Here is a 26,977-nt window from a genome sequence, read left to right on the forward strand (position 1 = left end):
TACCCCACTTTGGCCGGTTCTTTCCTGCTTTCCCTGGTTAGACCTTACTGATCATCTCAGTAAGCTCTGTGATCTCGGGGTAGCTGAGTGAAACCACGTGAAGCTAGAATCCACCAATCAACTTACTGTTACTATAGCTTCTTCTGTAAATGGAAGTGAGGTTTTTTAAATCCCCTACCTTGGGCCATTTTTTACTGTACTTCCCATCCTAGTTGCTAGTGTGTGCAAGCCCCTTCTGCGGCAGTAAGCTGCTGGAAATAGCCACTATTTATATAATTTGTATTTAGTTTACTTAGAAGAACTGCTAGATATGCATAATTGTTCAATCTGATATATGCAAAGGAATGCAGACATGTTATTTGTTTAAGGCAAAGTGGCATATATTGGAGAGTATTTACTTGAATAACACTATATACATGCTCAAAGGTTTAGTTGAATCACACAGTGGCCTGTTTGATTTATTTTAAATTAATTTGACTGCTTACACCTATTTTAGAGTGCTTGGGTTAGTTACTGTAGTTTGCAAATCACTGTGTACTCACTTATAGCCTCAGTTGTCTTCTTTGGAATGCCTATGTAATTCGCATTTTGTTTTCACTGTGAATGAATGCAATTGTTACTGCTGAAACTTGCAATAAGAGAATTAGGTACACAGGTTTGAGTTCTGACAATATTTAACTCCCTAGTAAGCTGCAATTTTCTTAGATGTCAAAGAGTATAGGCTTTCACATTGGAACAAATAGGCTATTAGCTTTGGGCTAAAGTTGTTATCTCTGAATGAAAATATAAGCGGTGTAGTGGTTTTTAAAGCTGTAAGCCCCTCCACCCACCCAAACATGGGAAGGAGACATATCACCACCTAAGGAACATAATTGGTTTCACCTATGTACACTGCTGTCTGGTTCTGTCACAGGACAGATACCCAATGGCTTGTGGTTTATCCAGCTAGTAAATAAAGGTGCCTTCACTTACCTATAAGGTGGGAATGGGCATATTATGCTTTCTGCCATATCTCATAGCATATCTGGATTAAAGGTATCAGCTGGGTAAGTAGTGATTTAGTTAATGACATATTTTGGCGGTAACGGCCATTCTATGTTTCTTCCTCACATCTAAGCTTGTCTGTACTCAAGGCTTTAGCTGGGGAAGATCAGTTCTTTTTAGATTGTGTGAACCACGAGTGATGCGCAATTTAGGTCAATAGAAGCAAGACACAGACTAAGCGTCACTATACTAGATAACCTTTGCAAACTAACTGCCTATATCTTCCGAAACCCCCAGAAGGAAGCATATTTTTTCTATTTTTTTCTTTTTTCAGAATTAACGCTTAGAATAGCATACTACAAAGTGCTCATAGGACCCCTTTGTATTGCTGGGCCGGCCGTTAGTATAATAGGTGTATGTTTAAAAGTCTGCTCATGAAAGTGATAGGTCAATTCACAGTGAACACTACAGACACATGCTTTTCTAGGTATACACCTAATAACTGTTCATCTTATTACCTGTAACATATTTCAGCTGATAAAGGTGTCAGGCATTGTCAACTAAACTTGCTTACCCACAGCATTGTACATCAGTTGTTTCTTAATATTCAATGGTAAATGGCTGCTTGTTAAAAAGTATTGTACTTTGTTTACGCCTCTCAGTATATAATGTAAGGATGTATTTACCTGCTGCATAAGTCTGTATAGTGAATGTTGCCACATTAGCTATATGCTAAAGGGCAAATATTTTTCTTCTCATCTTTACCCCTAGGTTTATACACCTAAACTACCCTCCTCACTGAACCTGCCCCCACAAATGGATCAGGACCAAAATGACTGCTGTAACCTTAATATAACCTCCTGCAGTCAGCATTTTCTAAAATATTTTTTTTCTAAAGACAGCAACAAGGTCATTATCTGTTACAATGTTACATTTTAAATGTATCTAGTAATGTTATGGTCCACCCGGGAGCTTGCAGCACTAGTAATACTGGATTAAGCCCCCCCCACCCCACCCGGCAATACCTATTTTAAGCTCTATAGAGTAAGTAAAGGGAAGCAGTCTTACAGACCTTACCCCACTTTGGCCGGTTCTTTACTGCTTTCCCTGGTTAGACCTTACTGATTGTCTCTGTAAGCTCTGTGATCTCAGGGTGGCTGAGCCCCGCTCCGTTCACCTCGCTACGCTTGACTCACTCTACTCCCCTACCCTGCCCCCAATTCCCACACGCCCCCACTACCTCTAGATTTATACCTATACACTCCTCCAGCTACCCCAAAACCAATCACAAAACAACCCAATAAACATCATCTACCAATTCTCATTGACTTCAACCTACACACACCTCCCACTAATTCCCACACATATACCATTATAACCACTCAACATGTATGCAATCAATGCCATCAGCCTTGCACTACTAACTGCAACCTATCACCTCACCTCCTATCACACCACTTTTCCTAACACCATTACCACTCCATCAAAACATACATCCACCTACTCCAGCCACACCAAACACTATAGCCCACATATACCCTCAAGTAGCTACCATCACTACACAATCCCTCTAGTATCCAAAACACTTATCAAAACAACCACAAAATCACATTCCACACATAAGTGCATACACATTCTTGCTAAGCTATCAAAATTCCTTCACCATATCAGTCGCCAACTAAGATTAGCAGGTGACATACACACTAATCCAGGCCCAAACCCTGACACACACTCCCCCTCCTCCCCACCCCATCCAGTAACTCAACCTTACTCTCCAGACCAAAGAATAGCCTACTTTTCCTGAACTTAAACATACATAGCATTAATAATAAAATACATCTACTACATACTCTAATAGACTCCTATTCCCCAAATCTACTATCCCTAACTGAAAATTGGTTAAAACCAACTACTCCTGACAGCGAATTCCTTCCCTCAGACTATAATGTAATACTTAATGATAGACTTTCCAGAAAAGAGGGTGGGATAGCATTACTTTATAAAAACAACTTAAAGGTTACTAGTATTGACCCTCCTATACTCCTGCTAACACCCTCAGAACTACTACTAGCCAAACATGAACTAACTGACAAAAAAAATCTATAAATATTATAATAGGATACATACCACCAGGTAATAACATCCCCACCCTAGAAGCCCTTTTACATTGGACAAATCAAAACCTACCCCAAGAAACAATTATCCTAAGCGACTAACATAGACTGGCATACATGCTGTAGTTCCAATCCCTCCAACTTCATAAATCTGTATAATATCTCCCAAATCATTAACACCAGTACAAGGCTAGGTAATAATAAAAACAAAGAAAGCCTCCTAGACTGGACCCTAATAAACAATGCCAATACATTCTATCAAGCAGGTGTCCTACCAGACAACCTCAGTGACCACCAGCCCACCTTCCGACTAAAACTCAAATCCCACACTAACTCCGAACCACCAACCCGGACCATTAGAAACAAAAGAAACTTTGACATAACAAAATTCAAACTTGAACTACAATACCAAAATTGGAATCTTCTTAAGACCCACCCACTAGATGAAGCAGTTGACCTATTTAACATTACCTTCCTAAACATCTTAAACACCCATGCCCCACCTCACACAAGCAAACAAAAAGTTAAAATAGCCCCCTGGATCACACGTATCTCTAGAACCATGATAGCCCAAAGAAATAGAGCCTGGCATCAATGGTGAGCCAATAAAACCATAGCAACCAAACAAGAATTCCAAAAACTCAGAAACAAAACAACAAAAAACTAATTTTACTAGACAAAAGGAACTATTTTCTCAATTGGCCAAATAGACACCAAAACAACCCCGAAAAACTCTGGGCAGGACTAAATACATTATTCCACCCCAGTAGACAGAGTACTCCAACACCAGCCACCGTAAAGGATAGCACTAAAATTCTAGAATCCTTTAATAGATTTTTAATAAAAAACATTTCAAAACTGGTTCATCAACAACCCACAACACTTACTGCTAACAACCCCAAGTCTGCTACCAATATCAATACCACCTTCCAATTCAAACCTATTCCCACAGATTATATAAAAATGCTATTAGGTAAACTCAAACCAACTAGCCTAGCTGCCGACAGCATTCCAGCCAAATGCCTTCAAATAGCTGCTAATGATATAGCCTACCCAATATCAATTCTCCTGAACAGATCAATAACAGAAAGAAAAATTGCAACAATCCGGAAAATAGAATATGCCACCCACTACACAAAGGTAGGACATGTAAAGACCTTACCAATTATCGCCCTATTGCCATATTATCCCCACTTGCCAAAATATTAGAAAAATGTATTCACCACCAACTTATGCAATACCTACTAAAAAAACTTCTCACACCTACCCAACATGGATTTACACCAGTCCACAGTACAACTGCCATCCTCTCTTTCACCAACCTAATCAGCCAGTAGGCAATCTAACATCAGCCATATTTTTAGACCTATCAAAAGCCTTTGACATGGTCAACCATCCCAAACTTCTTGAGTCCCTGTCTGACCTTGGACTAGCCGCTAATTCACTAGCCTGGTTTCAAAATAACCTAATAGGTAGACAGAAAGCAGTCAGGTGGGATAACAAACTACCCACACTGCTCCCTATTACAACTGGAGTCCCACAAGGATCAATTTTAGGCCCTCTATTATTTTCCATGGTCATCAATGATCTGAATAAGATCACCCAAGATGCAACTGTCATACAATATGCTGATGACAACATTAGTCTGCTCAGCCACCAACCCCCTCACACTCCTTTCCGCTACCCAACAAGTCTTCAAAACCACTGAAGCTTGGTTTTTCAGTATAAACTTACTTAAAAAAGACCAAACTACTAATCTTCAAAGGAAATAAATCCAACTTAGACACTGATTATTTTAGTATTACATCTAGTGATGGTACCATTATCTCCCCAGACTCCCACACAAAGCTACTGGGTGTTACAATTGACAACAAACTGAAGTTTGACTTGCACATAAATCAAACCATCAAAAACATACACAGAAAACTAGGCAGTCTGTACAAAAATAAAACATACCTAAATCAACAGACTAAAATTACCATGGCTCAAACTCTGCTACTATCCACACGTCTATATGCTGCCCCCGTCTTCACCAACCTATCCAAACCGAAATGACAAAACTAGACACATTACAATCAAATTTCCAGATTTGCCACACATGCTCCCTATTGTTTCCATCATTGCCACTCGCTATACCAACTTAAATGGCTTGAACTTCAAAATCTCATTACATTCCACCAACTAGTTTTCGCTAAAAAACTCCTATTCTATCCAGACAAAATACCAACACTATCTAATTTACTTAAAATACATGAAAACCCAAGAGAAGTATGCTCTAGTGACAGGACCTTAATCAAAATCACCAGATCCAAAAACTCAGCAGCAGACTCCCTATGCACTAACTACATAGGCAGAATCTGGAACTCACTGCCCCCTGATATTACCTCAGCAAATTATGTCATTAAGTTTAAACAACTACTAAAGGAACACCTACTTACCCATAGGCAATGCCCATGCCTTCCCCCAGGTTGACCCTCTACACCTGCTTTTCCCTGAGGACTTTCTCTATCAACCTTCACATACTAATTTACTGAAGGTACTACTACTCTTAATATGCAAACCTCAGCTACTAGCAGTTCTCCTAAATTTTTGCAAACTCTATGGGAAAATTATCCATACTATCAAAAATTCAAGTACAAATTATTGGTCATACAACTAATTTGTCCTGCTACTACAATTTGCAGCTACAATATTTTTTTGCTTAAGTACCTCTAAAATGTGCAGCCAAAACATTTTTTTCTCACTTTGTACTTCTAAACTGTTATGAATTGTACTTTGTCTCTGTATATGTGAAATGACTCTGTATGTTTTTACTTGCCTTTGTATGCCTTTGTATATTTACAAACTCTGGAGCTTTTCTCCCCAGGCCTCCACTGAAAATATAAATTATCTAGTCGGATTCTCCTGGTAAAAAAAAAAATTAAATTAAATAAATAAATAAATAAATAAATAAGCCTTGAACCAGAAACTCCTAGCTCAGAAGGGCAGAATCTAACCTCTCCTCTCACAAGAGTGCAGACCACACCTTCTTAATGTAAAATAACTGGCCCGAAGTCTAAATGCTTAAACCAGAACTAATACACTTTAGAATAACAGGCACTAAATGTTCAATCAGCAACTTCCAACTTAGAAGGATGTAAGCTACCTATCCTGCCATAAGAGTGCAGACCACAAACCTTCTTAATGTAAAACAACTGGTCTGAAGCACAAGTGCTTCAACCAAAGGCTTAGAATAACAGTTATAATTTAATCAGGCTACTAACAAGCAGTAATAAATGCAGCAGAATAAATGTAATTAAGTACTTTTAAGAACAAGCAGCAAAAGCAAAATAAAGTAATAAAGTAGGAAGAAACACAAATACAGTAAAAGCAGATGCATAAAGTGCATTTTTTTATATAACTACAGAAAATGAGCAAACTTATTTAAACAAATTACCCAATTAACCAGTTAAAAAGATCAAAACTGAGCCCTGTTCCAACAGTCTTCAATCAGACAAGTTCTAACTGCACACTCCTGCCACTAGAGTGCAAGGGAACCTTCTCCAAAAAAGATGGCCTGGATTAGTGCTCAAATTAAACTAATAAAGCTAGATTCAGCATGCCTGAATCTAGTCTATGCTACAGCAAACAAGGAGCACCAATTTCAGAAAGAAACAGTTCAAATAAGCAGGTGCAATAAGCCTTTAACCCAAAATTCACAGCTCAGAAGGGCAGAATCTAGTCTCTCCTCCCACAAGAGTGCAGACCACAAACCTTCTTAATGAAAAATAACTGGCCTGAAGCCCAAATGCTTAAACCAGAACTAATAATCTTTTAGAATAAGAGACACTGAGCCTTCAATCAGCAATTCCTAACTTAGAAGGATGTAAGCTACCTGTCCTGCCACAACAGTGCAGACTACAAAACTTCTTAATGTAAAACAACTGGTCTAAAGCCCAAGTGCTTAAACCAAAAGGCTTAAAATAACAGGTACAATTTAATCAGGCTACTACCAAGCAGTAATAAATGCAGCAGGATGAATACAATTGAGTACTTTTACAAAGAGGCAGCAAAAGCAAAATAAAGTAATAAAGTAGGAAGAAACACAAATACAGTCATTTTTAAGGTTAAGTGGGAAGGGATGGAACATGATAATTTAAGGTGAGAAACTAAGGGGGTGGGCATTCCCAAATGATCTCTCTCTACTCAGTAGAATAAGCTGATGAGATGGGAGTTGGAGGAGTGTCCAAAATGATATTTATAATAGGGGTGGGCAACTTAAAAAATACCAAATTTAGAAACACAACAAGAACTGAGCAAAATATGCACTTGAGTTTCAGACCAGTTGTTTTACATTAAGACGGTCTGTGGTCTACACTCTTGTGGCAGGAGAGGTAGATTACATCTCTCTAAGTGGGGAGTTACTGGTAGAAGGCTGGTTGAAGGTTTAGTGTCTGTTATGCTGAAAGTGTCTTAGTTCTGGTTTAAGCACTTGGGCTTCAGGCCAGTTATTTTACATTAGAATTAGAAAGAAACACAAGCTAGACTCAAAAAATGAAGAACGAAAGGCAGGAGTCGGCAAATCCACTTGGTTATTTTATTAGCGATTTTGTCTGTCCAAATTAAACGGACTTCTTCAGTTATTTTACATTAAGAAGGTTTGTGGTCTGCACTTTTGTGGGAGGAGATGGTTGATTCTGCCCTTCTGAGCTGGGAATTGCTGGTTAAAGGCTTATTGTGCCTGCTTATTTGAACTGTTTCTTTCTAAAATTGGTGTGCCTTGTTCACTGTAGCATAGACTAGATTCAGACCTGCTGAATCTAGCTTTATTTGTATAACTTGAGCATTAATCCAGACCATCTTTTTGGAGAGGGTTCCCCTGCATCCTAGTGGCAGGAGTGTGCAGTTAGAACTTGTCTGATTGAAGACTGCTGGAACAGGGCTAAGTTCTGAGCTTTTTTATTGGTTAATTGGTTAATTTGTTTAAATCTGTTTGCTACTGTTATATTTAAGTGTATATCTGTTCTCCTGTGTTAAATTGACCTAATATCTTTAGCATAGTCTGGTTACAGGTTTTGCTTTATTCAGATCTGCTTGTTCCTGTGTTTCCTGCTATGCCATCTTGTGTTGGCCAGGGGCTTTCTGCACTTAGTGGGAGTAAGTGAACTGGTTGGAACTGGTCTGGCATAGGGTGTTGAGCTAAAAGCTCAGGGACAAGGGTTGATTGGTCAGTTCCAGTGTTTCTATTTTACTTTGATTTTTGTGGTATTTAAACTCAGCATTTGCATGGGTTTGTGCATGTTTGCCCATTGCACACTGCTGCTATGATGTGTTAACCCTTTGTGAGGTATCTCAGTTGCATTTTTCCCTTACCAGCACTCCTGTGTGAGTGAAGCCCTCGCCTTCAGCTACTGTATTGATTTTATCCAGCCCTACTCACACCTATAGGTACTCTCCTCAGATAGCACCCACTATACTATCCCTGACCTCTCTTCCACAGATTCTGATAGCCATGGACAGACAATTTTTTGAGGTTTCTCCTGCCAGTCTGGTTGATATGGGCATCCTGAGACAGTGTAACAACTGCATTATGTACACAGATAACTCTCTACTACTCCCACCTAGGAACACAGTATGTGAGAGATGTAATCACATTAAGAACCTAGAATTCTTCCTGTCTTAGTCACAAGCCAGTACATTTGGCACTGAGAAGGTTGTCTGCACAAACACTATGAACACCACACCTCTAACACCACCCACATCTATACAACACACTCCTACATATTGGTGAGTTCTCAACAAAAACATACCTAAACAAAAGAGACCTCCGAAGCAAAAACACACATGCACATCACAACCCACAGCACTAAGCATCACACGTAGTATACATGTCTGTGTCTCACAGCCTCTAAGGCTCAACCACAGACTCAACATGCTAGTCATAGTAGACTCTGTCATTAGACAAACAGATATGCCCCTCACCAGGCTAGACAAGGAGAAAGTCACGGTAAGTTGCTTGTCAGGTGCTAGAATCTGCCATATCATACACACACTCAAAGTCTCTTAACAACAGGTACTGTTATGACTCTGTCATAGTCCATGTTGGTGTGAATGACTTGAGACATACCTCTCTGGACTATATGAAGAGAGACATGAGTGAGCTTGCTGAATAGGTGTCACAGGCAAGTATGTCCCTAGCCTTAAGCAACATCCTGCCATCACCAAGAATGATACCTCAATACAAACAGAAAATGATTGACTTTAACAATTGGCTTAGTTTCTGGTGTCATTCCAAGGGGATCCAGTACCTGACAGCCTGATTGAGCATGACTGACAGACTACAATGCTTTGCCAGAGATGGCCTTCATCTGTCTCCCCTGGACTTTAGGCTACTGGCAAAGGCTCTTGCTTTCCCCATAGTGCCTTTTTTAGGCAAAGTCATGAGCACAAAATTACCAACATGAAAAATTCTTATAAACGAAATTTAACGGTCATGCTGCTTATCACTAGGAGTCTTAGCATGAAACTGCACTCATTGCAAGCATTGCTTGCCCTGGTGGATGCTGACATTTGTGCAGTCATTGAAACCTGATTCAAAGCTGTAGAGAGCACCCTGACCTTACCAGGTTACTCATCCTACCATACTTTCAGACCCCAAATGGAGGGCTATAAAGCCAAAGGAGGTGGAATTTCAATATTTATCAAAGACATACACACCTCCAGGCTGGTCAAATGGTATGACATACAGGACCCACTGCAAGTGCAGTTAACTGTTGACAAAACACCTCTTCAAATCTTAGCTAGCTGCAGACCCCCAACCATGACTCAGGATGCCCACTCCACCTATCCAGACTTACTTGAATTCATCAAGATTCAGCCCTCTACCCTGAACCTGGTTGACTTTAACTACCCAACCATAGAGTGGAAGACCTTATCTAGCCCAAACATGAATGCCCAGAGATCCCTCAACTTTGTCAATGCCAATGCATTGGATCAGCTTGTCAACACCCCTACAAAAGGTGAAAATATCCTGGATCAGGTCCTAACCAACATGAGTAGCCACTGTAGCAGTCCTACAGTGTCATACTCCTTGGTAAGATCTGACCATAAAGTGACACTTTTGAAGTCACCATCTCCCCTGACCCCCCCCCCATCAGGGTCAAATGAAAAAACTTTTCCAAAGCTGACTACAGTCTCCTCAGAGCAGGTATAAGCAGCTTCACAGCCACCATCCCTTCAGTTGGAACTAGCACTAATATTCAAGCCTACACCAAAAAACTATATGAGCACCTATATAGCTGTATGGACTTAGCAATACCTGCCAGGAACAAATCATCTTCCTCAAGGAAGAGAAAACCTCTCTGGTTGACAGCAGCAATAAACAAACTCTATAATAGAAGGAAAACATTGCTGTCCACGGCCAGGAAGGAGCAGGTGCCAAGTTGGAAACAATCTCTCCTTTTTCTGAACAAGCAAATAAGGTCACTGGTGAAATCCTCTAAGGCTAACTTCGAGTCCAAATTGGCCACATCCACCATGGTCATTCACATGGGCTTCTTCACATATGTCCACAGTCTCAAAGGCAACACCCAAATCTGCTCTGAACTGGTGGTCAATAACACCACATACAGAAACACCATAGAGATAGACAACCTGCTGGCAGACAGGTTCAGTGAAAACTTCAGCCCCCCTGTCCCCCCCAATCAGTAAACCAGGACATCTCCAGCACCTGCCCTCCTCCCCCCTTATCACCAGGGAGCAGGTCCTTAATGCCCTCTCAAAGGCAAAAAGTACAGTCTCCATGGGACCCGATAACATCCCTGGCTGTATCCTACATGAACTCAAAGATGAGCTCTCAGCTACATTAAACACCTTATTCAACCAAAATCTGTGCACCGGCTTCATCCCAGCTGAATGGAGAACAGCCACTGTCATCCATCTACACAAAGGTGGAGCATCGACTGACCCAGGCATTTATAGGCCCATCAGCCTAACCAGCCTGATCTGCACAGCCATGGAACAAATTATCATGCACCTTATAAACAAGGACATTGGCAACCTCCAAATGCTTGACCCCACACAGTTTGGTTTGTCAAAGGAAGCTCATGCCTGTTAAACTTGGTTGACTTCTTCGAAACAGTTACCAAAGCCATGAATGAGGGGAAGACGGTGCGCACTGCCTACCTTGACCTAGCCAAAGCCTTTGACACTATTCTCCACTTGGGCATAATAGATAAACACTCCCAGCTAGGCATCAACCCATGTGTTACCAGATGGGTAGCTAACTGGCTCACTGATAGAACCCACTCAGTCAAAGTAGTGGAAGCCACCTCTAGTAGTAGACCCGTAATGAGTGGTGTACCCCAAGGATCTCTCTTGGTGCCTCTACTGTTTGGGATATACTTTTCTGAGGTGCAAGCTGAAACCAGTGGTCTGTGGCTGACCAAGTTTGCAGATGACTGCAAGCTGGGTGGTGTCTTAAATTTCCTTAGTGATGTAAACAGCCTTCAAGAGAGCCTTACCAAACTAATGACTGGTGCCAGAAGCATGACCTCAAGCTAAATGCCAAGAAATACATTATTATCCCCTTTGTGGAAAATGTCATCCCCACTAATTATGACATTAATAACAATGTACTAAGCATGCAACCAGATGTGAGAGTCTTGGGTACTCAGGTTCACAGCAACCCGACGTTTGACCACCACGTTGCCTCGGTTTTACGGAATGCGCTCTACATGGCCCACCTCATAAACAAGGGAATTTCATCCAGGAAAAAGGAGGTCATAACATCCCTGTACTCCTCCCTTACCAGATCCATTATCAAGTACAATGCCCCCCTTCAGCATGTACCTTGCCAAGCACATGAAGCAGTTGGAGAGACCACAGAGGTTCCTGACCAGGAAAATACAGGGTCTCAAACACCTATCCTATACAGATAGGCTAAAATCTCTGTCCTTATACTCAGTCTCATACAGACTGCTCAGAGGTGACATGTGTCTAGCATACAAGGCCATTTGAGAACCAGCCTTGATGGAGCTGCTACATATCCATAAGACAAACTCTACTCATGCAACCTGCATGCAAGGCCTGTACCTGGTCTGTGATATCAATAGAACTTTTTGGCGGGACATATTTCTGTCCCAAAGACTCCCCCATCTGTGGAATAGACTCTCTCTCCATGTCAAGCAGAGTACCTTTCTAGCCCTGTTTAAGAAGAACCTGGATGACTGGATGGGAAACAGAAAATACACCCCTGGGATCCAACCTGTGTCCCTGCTGGACAGGGGAAACAGGTGCTGACTTTGAGGGAACATAGGAAAATTCTTGGCTAGGCTTATAAGGGCCTCCAGGCCAATAGCCTAGTATCATCCTATGAACCTATAAATGCTCTAAATCCTACTACTGAAGTAAATAAATGCATATGTTCAACTAATAATAGCAGTACTACAGGACACATTCACCTTGTATTCAAGGTTTCCTTAAACATTTTGTTCTAACTACAGAACTATAGTTTTTAAATTCCATATTTAAAATGTCTGTACACCGACCACATATAAAATTGATAAGTGATGTTCAGGGTCTCAGTAATAGTGAAGTCACATTTGACAGGTATCTGTGGTTACATATATCTCATTGCCATTACCCCACAGGTAGAAGAAAGTGGTCCTGCCTAGAACACAAAGTGATAAACAAGCAAATTAGTCAGTAATGGTAAAGAAATAAAAAATGTGTAGATAAATAAATAAATAATAACCTTTGGAATTAAGTTTTTTTCATGCTTCTAGCTAATTATACTCCTGATTATTGAGTATTGCTCACATATTATTACCATAAACATGTTGATTAAATGTCTGCAAATTACATAGAGCATAATAGCAGTTTGTTTATACATTTTGCTGCTTAGCTGTTTTACTTTATGAAGAATGTCCATTTCCATATGAAATCCAGTCTTGATGAAGAAGTCTTTTTTGACAAGAATGGAGATACACCAGCAAGTTATGATATTATGAACTGGCAACTGGATATGGAGGGCTCCAACAAATTTGTAAAGGTTGGACTGTTCAAAAATGGTAAACTATTCATCAATGAAAGCATCATAATATGGAATGGAGGACAGACTCAGGTATAATGGAATTATAGCCATACAACTACTATGCTACTATCTTTAAATTTTTTCCATTACAGAAGCTATTCTTTGACAAACTTCCTTTAGTTTCTGGAGATTTTTTTATTCTATTTGTCTGAAGTATGTTCTCTGTCTATAGTGATGTCTGATGTTTTAAAAACACAGCCCAGAAGATGAATGGAAGATGCAGACACAGTGCTTTTGAGTGCTTTCATGCAATTTATTTTATTAACTTCATCAGACCTCTGAATAAATTGAATGAAAGTATTCAAAAGCACTGTGTCAGCCTCTTCCATTCGTCTTCTGAGTTATGTTTTTAAGTTTTCAGTTTTGTTCCAGTTTTTTCGAATTTGAAATGTCCGACTTTTTATCTGACTATTATGTTTATCATTCTCTTACTCAGACAACTGTTCTTTGATTTTCATGCTGCACTGCTTGACGGCTTCCAACAACAGTCTTGTTAGTTTTTTGAATCAGAAGTGATCTAGTGGATTCCTTATAAATATCTATTAATACTGGCATGAATAAGGTACATGTCATCATGATGAGTTTCAATAAAATCTGACTCATTGTGCATGTTCAATTAAATATGATCAGAAGGAACAAAACAGATGCAGTGGGAGGCACAAACATATTGCTAACACACACACACACACACACACACACACACACACACACACACACACACGTGAGCAACAAACTTCTGAGGTCACATCATATGTTTTATAGTTGCCAATATCAAAAGTTTGGTATTTGTACAGTAGTACACCTTCCTTAAGCAACGGTATAGATAATAGCATAACATCTTCTGAGAACAATACCTTCCCACAGATAGCAAAATGAGAGTGAGAAAGAATACAGGAGGAAAGTTATATTAATTTTATATATCTGATAACTGAATAAAGGGACCAATGTTGATACAACATTTTCAGACAGAACTGCAGCTACAGACCTCAATAAATAACGCAAAGAAGTGCATACTGTGGGGAACAATGAATGTTTGCCATTAGTATGCTGATAATTTACATATACAATGCAATAAATGATAAAACATGAAAAACAGAAAGTGTATATATCCATATAATGGCTCAATGATAAATAAAAAAGAGTTTCCCACTGTGGAATGTAAAAAAATTCACTGACACCACAAACAAAGAAAAAAGATAAAAAAAGAACTTCATCAGAACTAACACAAAAAATTGGTTCACCAATTTATGTGCAACAATCAATCACATCACATCAGCTGACATGTTCACATCAAAAACATTACTTTCAAAACTTTAAGTAAATAGTCAAATATAATCTTAAATACACAGATGTATAAGTAAAACACTAGATGTTATTAGTTTTTATAGTTTCATAGGTAAGTACTAATGCAGCTGCCCTTGTGGGCCATTTTAAGCCTAGCCACTTTCCCTTTTTGTGCTCAAAATAACTTATTCCTTTAGCTTGTAGTTTGGTCTTACCCATTCCATGGTTGATAATTATTTATTAGCCTTTATAAGAATAGCTGGTATCATACCATAAATAATTTGAGGTGATCCGTGGATGGGATAAAGCATTTAGGAGCTACCTTAGTCCATTAGTAGTACAGGGGGCATTCCTGGAGTAAAGTATGTGTTTCCCATCCACAGAGCTAAGTTGTGTTTGAAAACGGACAGGAATAAACTTTGTTTTATGTGGATGGGGAGTCTGTTCCACAGCAGTGGTATCCTCTGCAAACTATATCTGTCCTTCTGAATTATTCTGTTGAAGATGCAGAAGAAGTTTAAATCCCTAGACTGTGTATATTTGGTCCATTTGACTTGCGGATGTGCAGTAAATCCATCAGTAATGAGTGGGAGAATACCTTATATACCAGACTCAGGTACTAGGTATAGTGACAGGGCTTTGAGTCATTCCATGTTGGACAAGTTGTTTTTGTCCTTGTATCCTTTTAATAAGGAATCTGTATGGCGGTTCCAGTTGTTGAACGTGTCTGGACAAATACATTCCAAAGGGGGCAGTATATTAAATGATCAGCCTAATGAGGGCTGAGTAAAGGGGCACAATGAAATCCCTAGAGCTAGACACAATCCCTTTGATTATAAGCTGTGCAATACAGAAGGACTTTCTTACAACTTTAGACAAATATTGGTCAAATTTAGGTCACAGTTTTGATCATACATTTAAACCAGTACTTATATCAGCCTCCAATAAAGTTTGCCATTTAACTTCTTTGAATTCTAATAAATGATTAAAATCTCATATAAATGGTCTATTATGCACATAATCAATTTAAAAAAAATTCTTAAAATTAACAAAGCCTGAAGCATGTTTTGCAAGGCATTAGAAATATCCTTCTTGTTTATTGCTAGCAAATGCTCATATATTATCTACAAGTGTTTTCTAGTAGTTTTACCTACATAGAAACTCTTGCAGGAGCAACAAGTAGTTAAGTAAACCAATACTTCTGATTTACAATTAAATCTCTGGTTAACATGTACTTCTCTTCCACTGTGTTTTAATACTACACTTGAACCAGTTTTTATAAGCCTTCAGTGGGATTCAATAAACTCAGTGTAGGCTTCACACAAAGCTTACATGGAGTTTACATGTTTGTGTGGTGAGCAGCAGTGCTAATTCATATGCATACCCAGCACTGCATTTAAATGTAAACAAGCACAGTTTCCTGGCTAGCAACAGTGCTGCCAGCCAAGAAACAATATGTCGCAAGACTGATAGCAGCAGACATGTAAAGCTGTTTACCTACAGGCAAATTAGGTCTGTGGGATTGTGCAGAATGCTACAATTATTACCAGGGTTAATATTATAGCAATATATATGGTACAAATGCATTATAGGACAGTGTATATGGTGCAGAGTATTGTGGAATCCCATTTCAGGCATTCTTTACAAAAGTTGTGTAAATGATCCATAACGATACATGGACTGCTATTTAAAATAAACAGTCAAGGGAAGTGTGTATATTGAGTAGCGACACACAGATGAATTGTAGGAATGAACAGTGGGATAGGGGACAGGTGAAACCTCATAATGTACAACAGATGAGGGCAGTACTTGCAGGAACACTAATCACATATCGACATGATATAATATAGACTGCACAGTGAAAGTGTATATTAGATGACTGTCAGACAAGTGACATAATGGAGAAGTCTTTGTGATATAAGCATTCTGACTTAAACAATGAAGAGGACATCTATCTTGGATGTTATATGCAATTGGGTTAGGTGCATATGGTGAAGCTGTGCAAACTGATTTGCCTCAATATGACTGTAATGTCAGCAGAGGTCTCCAACAAGTGGGACACAGTTATAGGCTCATGGACAACAGTAAATAGAACCACTCACAATCATGGACAATATCAGAATAATACCACTAGTAATCCTATGTCTGTGACAGGACATATGTGATTCTGAGTGATCATAAATGGTTCTGCACAAACACCCTTGTACAACTATTATGACATGTCAGCAATCTAAGACGGTAATAAAGCACACCATCCTGACACTGTAACATCTGCTGAAGGTTCTAGGAGGGACATTGCTATACCTGGATGTGGAATTATGGTAAAGACAGGTTAGTTGACTGGTATATATGGCATATATATGGCACAATTCACACTGTCATGAATGTAACCCATGCTATCAATGTCTTCAAACAGCTATGAGTGCACTGTATGCATCACCAGAACAGGTATCACACATGCAAATGGTGTAATCCCTTGATGGGGGTTCCGCACCATCAGACAGTAATGATTATGCAACAAATAGAATACATAGGTGTGGCCAATAAGATGCGTAGGAGCTCACTGTGGCAAAGGTGGTATACTTCAGTTGCACATCACTGGAAGATGTGTAAGGAGGGACATGAAGAAAGGTGCATTGTACTCAGTTATTGGTGTGATGAAGGCTGTGAACTATGGAGGTATTATAGCCTCTGATGTGGATGTCTTGCACATACTCAGATGCTGTGTTACATACAAGGGAGTTGTTACCACTGTGGGCACAAATTGTTGGCTGCTCCACATACCATCTACCTCAGGACATAGGTTACATTCTTGGTCTGCTTATTGGGGTGCGATGTCTAAATTATCATTGGGCTGTGCATTTGTTTCATAACATAACAAATCCCCCCATGTTTTTGTTTCATCTCATGTGTTGTCATGGCTGTGGTAGCAGTCTTTGGTGTGTGTTGATACACCCTGTATTATACAAATGTCACAGTTGTAGTCAAGGACTGCCCACAATCTGCAGTCCTCCAGACAGCTGTTTGGACACAGGATGTGTATGTCATTCTTGATGTCTGTGACTCAGATAATGGACAGAAAAGGGCCTAGCAGACAGTCTTGACGTATGGACCTGATTACTGGACTCAAGATATAAGTCACTTCACATATTTCAACATAGCTAGATGCCACATATGTGATCCGGTGATCTACCCACTTGGTGATGTTGGTGTTTATGGCCACTTGTGACAGTGTTGAATTAATACCTCAATGTGGATTTGTGTCACATGTCTTGGTCTGGTCAAGTTTCACAGGATGATAGTGTTGTTATGCATTCCTTCAATGACCTTCTTGCAGACATCTAACAGATGTAACAGATATGGATGTAGCATTACCTCACACATGTATTTTGCACACAGCCAGGATATTAGGCATAATGGTTTTATTTGATGTATTTTAACAGCTATTATTTAAATAGAGATGTGCAATATATGATGTAAATTCTTTGTACTTTTTGTGGAATTGTCTGAGTGTAAATTATTTTTTGATGGTGTTTGTTTAAATATATGCATGTTCATATTTCTAAATGTATGACTAACACTAACTTTGTGACTGTAAACTAAATTTACCTATGGGTACAAATAAAGGAACTGAACTGAACTGAAGCAGTGTCCATTTAGAAAAGGTCCATGATTACATGTTTGTCTACCTTACAGATGAGGAGAGTCAGGATGTGTCTATACATACAACAAGTGCTGCCCACTCCACTCAGATGGATGCACGTTGATGTACACCCTTCTACAGGAACATATTCCACCTGGAGGATGTGTTGAAATGTGGCTCCAACCATGGCAGGTGGGTCTATGTTCTGAGTCATGCTATAGGCAATCTGTGATGTTGTCACAGCCCAGTGATTCTGTATCCGGAGGAAAAAAAAAAACCAGGATTCCCTTCAGTAACGTGAAGAGTGAAGAGGGAAGAGTTCAGAATCCCATCCCCCGCTATGACATGGATAGCAGTGATTCTGCGCGGCGGCGCATAGCCAGCTGACTTAGAACTGGTGACGGGGGGGGGGACACTTTTGTTTTAAAAAAACAAAGCATCGCGAAGGCCCGAGACGGGTGTTGACGCGATGTGATAAACCTGGATGAAGATAAGACAGTGCATGCTGCCTATCTTGATCTGGCCTAGGTTTTGACATACTCCCCCACTCAGGTATCATTGAGAAACTCTCCCAGCTGGGGATTAACCCTTATGTCACTAGATGGGTAACCAATTAACTCACTGAGAGAACACATACTGTGAAAGTTGGTGAATCACCCTCTACCAGTACAGCTGTCACCATTGGCATACCCCGATGATCTGTGCTGGGCCCTTTACTGTTTGGAATCAACTTCTCAACAGTCCAGGCTAAAATTTACAGCCTTTTGCTTATCATCTTTGCTGATTATCTTATCGGGTACAATCATTGAGTCCATCAATGGTGTTGACATATTACAGCAGGGGCTAACACAGAAATTTGATTGATGCCAAAGCCACACACTCCACATAAACACAAAAATGTGTCATTATTTTTGCCTTCTGCAAAGTGGAGTTCCCCTCTAATTACAGCATTGACAACACCCCTTCCCCATGCTCAAACCCAATGGTGCAATACTTGAGAAAACACACAGAGAGCAATCTGAACTTCGACATCAAGTTTTCATAGTGCAATGCACGTCATAAGTCAGGCCATCATATCCAGATCTGATGATGTTATAACAGCACTGTACTCGAACCTCATCAGAACACTAATAGAGTACAATGCTCCCTTTTGTATTTGCCTCACCAGACACCTGCAGCAGCTGGACAGACCACAGGGGTTTCTTACCAAGAAAATACAAGGCCTACAAATTGTGCCATGATGTATGTGGAAAGACTGAAAGCCCTGTCACTGTAATCTGTATCGTATAGGATGATGTGACTTGTGCCTGGCCTACAGGCCAGTCCCTGACCCTGCCCTGATGGAAATAGTGCACATTGGCAAATCAGCTATAGCTGATGACATCAGCAGAGTCTGGTGAGAGGAAGATGATAATAGCAGTGTCCCACATGCTGGTGTAAAATGCTCTCTCTAATGTCAAGTAAGTGCACACACACACACACACACACACACACACACACACACACACACACACACACACACACACACCACATCCACACACACACACACACACACACACACACACACACACACACACACACACACACGACTCACTTCAGTGAGAACAGAACCCCTAGCTAAGTACACCGACTAGAGAGCTTTGTGTTTAACACAAGCTTCACAGCCCAAGTCTGACTTGTAAAGTGTCAGACAACTCTTCATAGGTGATGACATCAGCAGTGTCTACTGAGGAGAAGATGGTAATAGCAATGTCCTACATGCTGATGTAAAATGTTCTCTCTCTAATGTGAGAACAGAATCCCTAAGTGCACTGACTAGAGAACTCAGTATTTTATGCAAGCTCCATGCACGAGTGACTTTTACAAGGCTGCAGGACAATTTCTAGTGGATGACATCAGCAGTGGATATTGGAGAAAAGATGTTTGGAGGTCTGCATGAAATGGACGTGTAAGCATGTGCAAATGTCAAAATATTGGCGACCCATAGGATTGGAGTGGTAACTGCAGGATTTACATCTACACTCATCTAACTATACAGACAGACACATACACACACCTCAATTGACTGCAGTGAGAACATTACCCCTACCTATCTACCCCTACTGACTAGAGGACTCAGTATTTTATGCAAATGCAATGGCACAGGTCTGACTTTTACAAGGCTGCAGTACAATGTTTAGTGGATGACATCACCACTAGATGTTGGGGAGAAGATGCTTTGGAGGCCTGTATGACATGGATAGCTAGCCATGTCCATCTGTCAAGATATTAAAGTTCTATAAGTTACCAGATGGATGAGTGCGCAGTGTGTATTATTTGATGGTTGTGTTTCCAATGTGCAGGTATACTTTAAGAGGCAGCTTTACTAACTTTATGCAAACAGGTGTCCACATTACTAGAAGTATTGGAAAATCTGAATGCTTATTGCCATTATAAAGATGTGCATGGTATATAAGACAACATGTGTTATTTATTTCTGTAGTGTAGTTGATATATTTGTAAACAAGTACTGCGAGACCAAGGTTGCAGTGCATGGGGGAGGTAACAGATGGCTGCATTGTAAATATGTGTTGTTTTCTTAGATAGTGCCTTCATTTTGTTTGTGTTTTCACATGTAGTTTTGTGGCATGAATAATAAATAGACAGTAAACAAAACTAATACTTGCTATTGTCTACTTTGCATAGCAATACATGGAGCAGCAGGTTTGCATGATGGTTGGAAAAGTGTTTGCGCATGGGAGAGGCACATTTCTACTGCTTTCCTTGATTGCACATAGTTAAGCGGTGTGCAAACATGAACCTTGTTGAGAACATTATGACAGTTCTCAGTACTGAGTGTATGAAATACACCTGCTGCTTAGCTGACTCTGTGGTATCAGGTGTAATTGCCTTGACACATTTCTTTTGGAGCCCAAACGATGTAGGGTTTGAATCAAGGTGCATGTAATACTTTTAAATAAGTAATGGTGATGCAATGAAATAATTCTTTAAATGATATTCACTGTGTGTTATCTTGGCACAGTATGTTTAAGTGGCATTGTATGGAGGTAACTGCACCATTGGCATTGGTGCATGATGCCAAACTCCACACAAACATAGAGGCCAAAAAGTGAACGGCTCCATTTTCTCTCTCTCTCTTTTTTTGTTATTTATGTATGTTGTGTGTGATTCTATTCATTGACCAGATTAGAGGCGTTAAAATGAGGTTGATAGGAAAGTGGTGAAACTGGGGGGGCAAGCAGAGGAAAGAACAAAGGGAAATCAACACAGTAATGTGCAGTAGGAAGGTAGGAAAGAACTATGGCTATCCATTTCTTCAACAGTGTAAAATGAAAATATGTACAGAATATTAGCTGAATTTGGAATTTCACCTGCACAAAGACAACAATACAATCATGTTGTATAGCCAAATGGACCAAATCAAGGGTATCAAGAAGACATGTGTGCAAAGTGGAGAGCTATGTATGGGATGGTATTTTATTTATTTATTTATTTTTTTGCTGGGGGGCAAGTGCCCATTTTTTTTTACTTCAGTAAGAGAGGAATTATGGGTAAGGGATGTTGGTATTTCTGAGTCAGGTAAGTTGGGTAGGTTAGGAAGCAAATGCAAACAAACAGAAAAAAAAGACAAGACACAGCGACAGTGAAGGACACAATAGATTGGGGACACCATGATCGGGGTGAGGGAGGGGACGACACAAGCACATGCCCATCACACATTTGTACAGTGAGAATATAGACCTCACCCACAAGACTGTCATCACCATCCTCTTGCGCTGCTGGCTGCTGAAGTGTTTGACATTTCCTCTTCCTACAGACCATAAGGGAGAGCAGCCTTTCCATCCGGCATAGTTGTACACACCAACCCTGACATCACCTTGCAAGTGATAAAATCCCCACCTCTGTTAATATTCCCAGAGAAAAACACAGCACCAACTGCCAGGGAAGTTCAACATGAGGGCACAGGTAGTGTAAGGACAGTACTGCCAGTTGGGTCCCACATGTGCTGGGTGTCAGTGCTAGAGCTGGTGGAGCCACTGGGGTTGGCCTACCTCCCTGTGCTGTGAAGCATTTTGTGATTTGTTAGAAATGGATGACATGAAAAAATGCTGATGACACATAATAGAAAAAAAAAAAGATAAGGTTTGGGGTGAGAGAAAAAAAGAGATAAAATTAGTACTATCATATGTGACATACAATGCATTATCACAATAATACAACTATTTTACCTGAAGTTTTACATTTGGTACATTTCCTAACAACTACAAACTATAATTATGGATTGCTTAAAGTAATCCTTGCAATGTGAAGATGTTGCACATGTGCTTGCTCCAGTTATACAGATTAAAGTTAACACAAGGCATTTAAGCCACTTGTGTAGAATTTAATTATGTAATGTTATTAAAGGATTTCATTAGTTTATACTTTATATTAGTGGTATTTGAACCCACAACATCTGACTACAGCCTCTCACTTGACTAGTAAACTTGGTTTGTGCTACAAACTGATGCATGCATACTTGCTTTTACAGTTAGGATATGCATGCTTACTTTGCTAATACTGTATAGAAAATAAAACTTTTTTTGTAATTTTTAAAGCTACAATAGTACTTCTCTTGTGCTGCATACATACCACTTGCTTCCCTCAGTCTCTCTAAATACTCAGAGTGGTCTTGCCTAGTCACATTAATTTCAGAATTAGCTGTGAAAAGAAAAGAAGAACATTATGCATACCAGTCTTGCCTATATTAGGCTTTCCGTTTATTATAAATTCTCTATATTAACATACTTATGCAACTGTGGGATGTTGTTAGTTTGGAACTCATCCAATCACTGATTGAGTGTATCCCTCTTATACCTTTTCAGGTCATTAATGTGGTGCCTACACTGTTTTCCAGTATGTGGGATGACAGGCACACTGGATATAACCTTGGCCAGACTATTCTAACCCAAAAGCAGTGCAATAGCAAATTATGATTTCCTTGTATTAGAAACCAGGACCATCTATATTACAGCCCTACACTTACACCTGCTGCCATAAGAATAGTTAAATAATAGCTGGATATTTCCCTAATCATTATTAACTTTTGTGTGTTAACCACCGTGAAACACCACTTACCATGGTAAGAGACACTGCTGGGAACAGAGGCACCGAACACTTTAGGAACAAAAGCAAGAAACTCTTTAATGCAAAACAAATAAAACCAAACAATAACATTTTCCAACTTAAAAAGCTACAAAAAGCTGCAAAATTAATACTTAAACTTGTTAAAATTATTTTATATTGTCTCTTTTTTGTAGTTAATTGGAGTATTTTAATAATACTTTGTACAAACAACATATGTAGGTGTCTAGAGATGTTCTTATTAGAAGACCAAAGACACATTCTTTCAAATGCGTCTTGGTCAAACTTAAAAGACTGAAAAGGCAAAATATAGAAGTGGCTTTTAAGCGAATTCTTTCCCTGGGAAGGAATTCGCTTGGCTGCAGTGTGATCTTGGAGTTGATATATTTAAGTGGGGGTGGGGTGGGCAAAGCCCCCCACTTAATGTAACGTTTAAAGTGTTTTCTTTTTTTTTTTTTTTTTGTTGGAACAGCGATTTTTTCCCTTGGAAAAAAATCACTGTTCTGACAGTTTGACATTGCAAGCTTTCACTTACTTAGGGTCGATTAATCACCGTTCGTTTTTTTAAGCATTCAGTGATCTAATATAGACCCATCTAGAGACAGTATAAAATAAAATAATTTTAACAATTTTAACAAGTTTAAGTGTTAATTTTAAGCAAACGTTTAAACAATATTTAACATTATATTTGGTAACTAACTCTATGGTAAATGTTTTGTTTGGTGGGTGGGAATGGTGAGGTTGCTTGCTTAATACTTTTATGTAGCTTTTTAAGTTGGAAAATGTTGGACCTAGCTGTTTTAACATTACTTAATTACTGACGTTTAACTGTTTCTATGGAGATATGTTTTTATGGTTAATTAGTTTAATAGGAAAGTCCAGGGTGAATACTTAATGCTGCAAACTTTCTGCTTTCTTTGTCTGAAGAAGTCTGGCTATGTAGCCAGATGAAAAGTGCTTTACATTAATGTTTGGTTTTATTTGTTTCGCATTAAGAGTTTCTCGATTTTGGTCCTAAAGTGTTCATTGCCTCTGTTTCCAGCAGTATCTCTAACCTAGTTTGTCAGTTCTTTGTTTTTGAGAGTTGAACACCATTTACCATGTTTGCACAGTGCCCAACCTATAGTTAATACAATGTATCTGTTCTGAAATTGTTTACTGCCTGTTTCACAATGTTAAGCATTGCTCAAATGAAATAAACAAAAGCTAGCCTTGTTTTAGCCTTGATCAGTGTTTACATAGCATTTATTGTGTTTGTCCATTTCCCCTGTTTGTGCTACACCACACACAGTGCAAATACTAGCCTTAAAAAACAGGTAAATTATGAGGAAGGAAGAAAAGAAATCTATCAAATAAACAACACTACAAAATTTATGTTGGTACACATGAACTAATTTTACACAGGTCTGGATTTGAAGTCTTACTCCAATGAACCTCTAAAACACAGTAAGGTTGCCTTATCCTTCATTGCCACAGAAACAGCTTTGAGCAGAGAATGAAAATCACTGTGTGTGCAAGCAACTGTGACATCATCCACAGTATTAATAAAAACATATGAAAGTTGTAAATTTCTGAGTTGTTTGTACATGTATTAGTTTCAGATGTAGTACAATGAGTGATCTCACAACCATTCATTGCTACTGCTTGCAGAAATGCAGCTTCTATGTTATCTCTTTGTGTTTGTTACTCATTCTTTTATCTGATGAGTAATCTGAGATATGCAGTTTGTAAGGCATTTTTTATAACTGTGCTTAAAATGTGTAATGATATTAAATGGCAATAATATATAGTTGTCAACAAATGCATGGGGGTTGGATATTACTGAACAGAAAATTTGAAATGTTTGCTGCTTATTTACATTTCAAACCTTGATACAATTGCTTCTATGCTTTGTAAGTGTAACCTGGCTGACACACCCCACTGGAGGTAGGGATGTCTGAACTGCTGTTGTGCTTTCATTCTACCTGCCCATAATCATTCATAGTTGCAATGCATTAGCAAGAAACACTGCCTGCACTATGTTTACATTTGCTACAGAAAAGAAATTGGGATTCAGCAATTCTAATGAGGTCACACCTCATTTGTATCGTCACCATGCTCACAGTCCTGAATCTACACTATCCTTTGATCCTATGATCCTAATCCTATAAAAAGGCAATCATGCAGCTAGGGAGCCTGAAGATGAGGAAACCTGTTTATGTGGATAACACAGAAGAAGACTGTTATTACTTTGGATTTATCTGCACAGAAGACTACTGATCTTGATAAGGTATGATTGCATTCTTCAGTTATATACTGGATATGCTCACATGTCACTAAGAAAAATATTTTTATATATATGCATTAGCAAATGCTACTTTTATCTGTATGCACAGTTGAGAAATTTACTGATAGCATAGGCATTTTTGTCAGGGCACTTTACTTTCGCAGATCCACAGCCTTATTAACTTTCATCGCAAATGCTAATGTTTCAGCCGTTTTTCTCTTTATATTCTTCTACTGTTATTTCAGTGAAATGTAAATGCCCTATATTGTCAATGACACAGGGGTGTAAGGCTCATAGGATAGCCTGCAGACACCTCTAGGGGAGTATTGGCCACAGGTAAAGGTATCTGGTAATTGCATAAAATCAGATGTTCTGTCATGAATGTGTACACATGTTTTTGAGACAGTTTATTTGACAGTACTTTTAGCAGTTCACTGATCCTTTATTCATTTTGGTTTGTTAGCAAAATGTGTCATTTGCCTGTTGCTTTGGAGGTGGGGCAGCCAAGTTCCATTTCTGTGTTTGCACAAATAAAATTGTTTGTACAGAGGTTTGCTTGTTATTGTTAAACTCCTTGTTTTGGATCCAGCCTTGCTTTGTGTGTAACTGTAATATGTTACAACCACATAAATCCTTTTTTATATTTCAATATCTTGGCTGTTTTTTTTTTGTTTGTTTCTCCAGTGGGTAATACTGAAAAAAAACTGCCTTTTTATGTGTTATATCTAAGAAGGATTTTTATTTATGTGATACTTATGTGCATTATCCTTCTTTTGTGTTTTATGTCAACTAGGACTATTGCACCCAAGCATCCTATTCCCTGAACTCCCCCCCCCTTCTGTGACTCTGAGAATGAAGGAACTGTGAAAGCACTTAGGTGACACGGTGCCTTTCTGCTTGAGAGGGGATATAGGGATATTTTTGGAAGAATGCAAATTTGTCAGCAGATAGTGGATGATGTAAACACTGTAGGTAACCAGAGCTGGACATATGATCAGGTGCATCACAGGGCCACTGACATGATTTCATTGGCCGGTAGGAGAGGAGCTGCAGTGGCTCATTCACGGATGGCTACTGGTGGGTGGGGGGGCTTGCTACAGAGACACCAGTGACACCAAATGAAGAGTTCCAGAGAGCTCAGTGGAAAGTGTACAACAGCATGTGATTGATTCTGGTTCCCAGGAGGAGCTGACAAGCATGCTTACCTTTATCAATTGTTAAATATTTCTTGTATAGCAAAATATTGACAGCAATACTAAAGTTCTGTTTAACATAAATTTTTTGGAGGGACTATTTGTAGATTGATACAGTTAACAACACACTGTGGTTAATAACACATGGGCTCAGGGTAGATGTGTCATCCAAGTTTTTGTTAAATGTATCATTAACTGGAAAAATGGGCAAAAAGTTTGAACCCCCTGTGTTACTGTTATTTATGATGATGCTGTCCCAACCTTTTGCTTAACTTCTTCCAGGACCAGCCTCCATAG

The 26,977-nt window shown here is 39.3% G+C and overlaps 1 protein-coding gene across 1 annotated transcript in view; it reads left to right on the top strand.

Annotated features, from left to right (window-relative positions):
• Window positions 1-13,014: 13,014 nt before the first annotated feature.
• The window catches only part of LOC122790538 (vomeronasal type-2 receptor 26-like), a 97,161-nt gene continuing 83,198 nt past the window's right edge, over window positions 13,015-26,977 (top strand). Inside the window, exon 1 of the mRNA XM_044058087.1 lies at window positions 13,015-13,200. Coding sequence (XP_043914022.1) covers window positions 13,015-13,200 — 186 coding nt within the window. The remainder of the gene's footprint in view (window positions 13,201-26,977) is intronic.

The sequence above is a fragment of the Protopterus annectens genome, chromosome 16.part0, assembly GCF_019279795.1.
Source record: "Protopterus annectens isolate FY-2018-M chromosome 16.part0, PAN1.0, whole genome shotgun sequence".
Taxonomy (NCBI): domain Eukaryota; kingdom Metazoa; phylum Chordata; order Ceratodontiformes; family Protopteridae; genus Protopterus; species Protopterus annectens.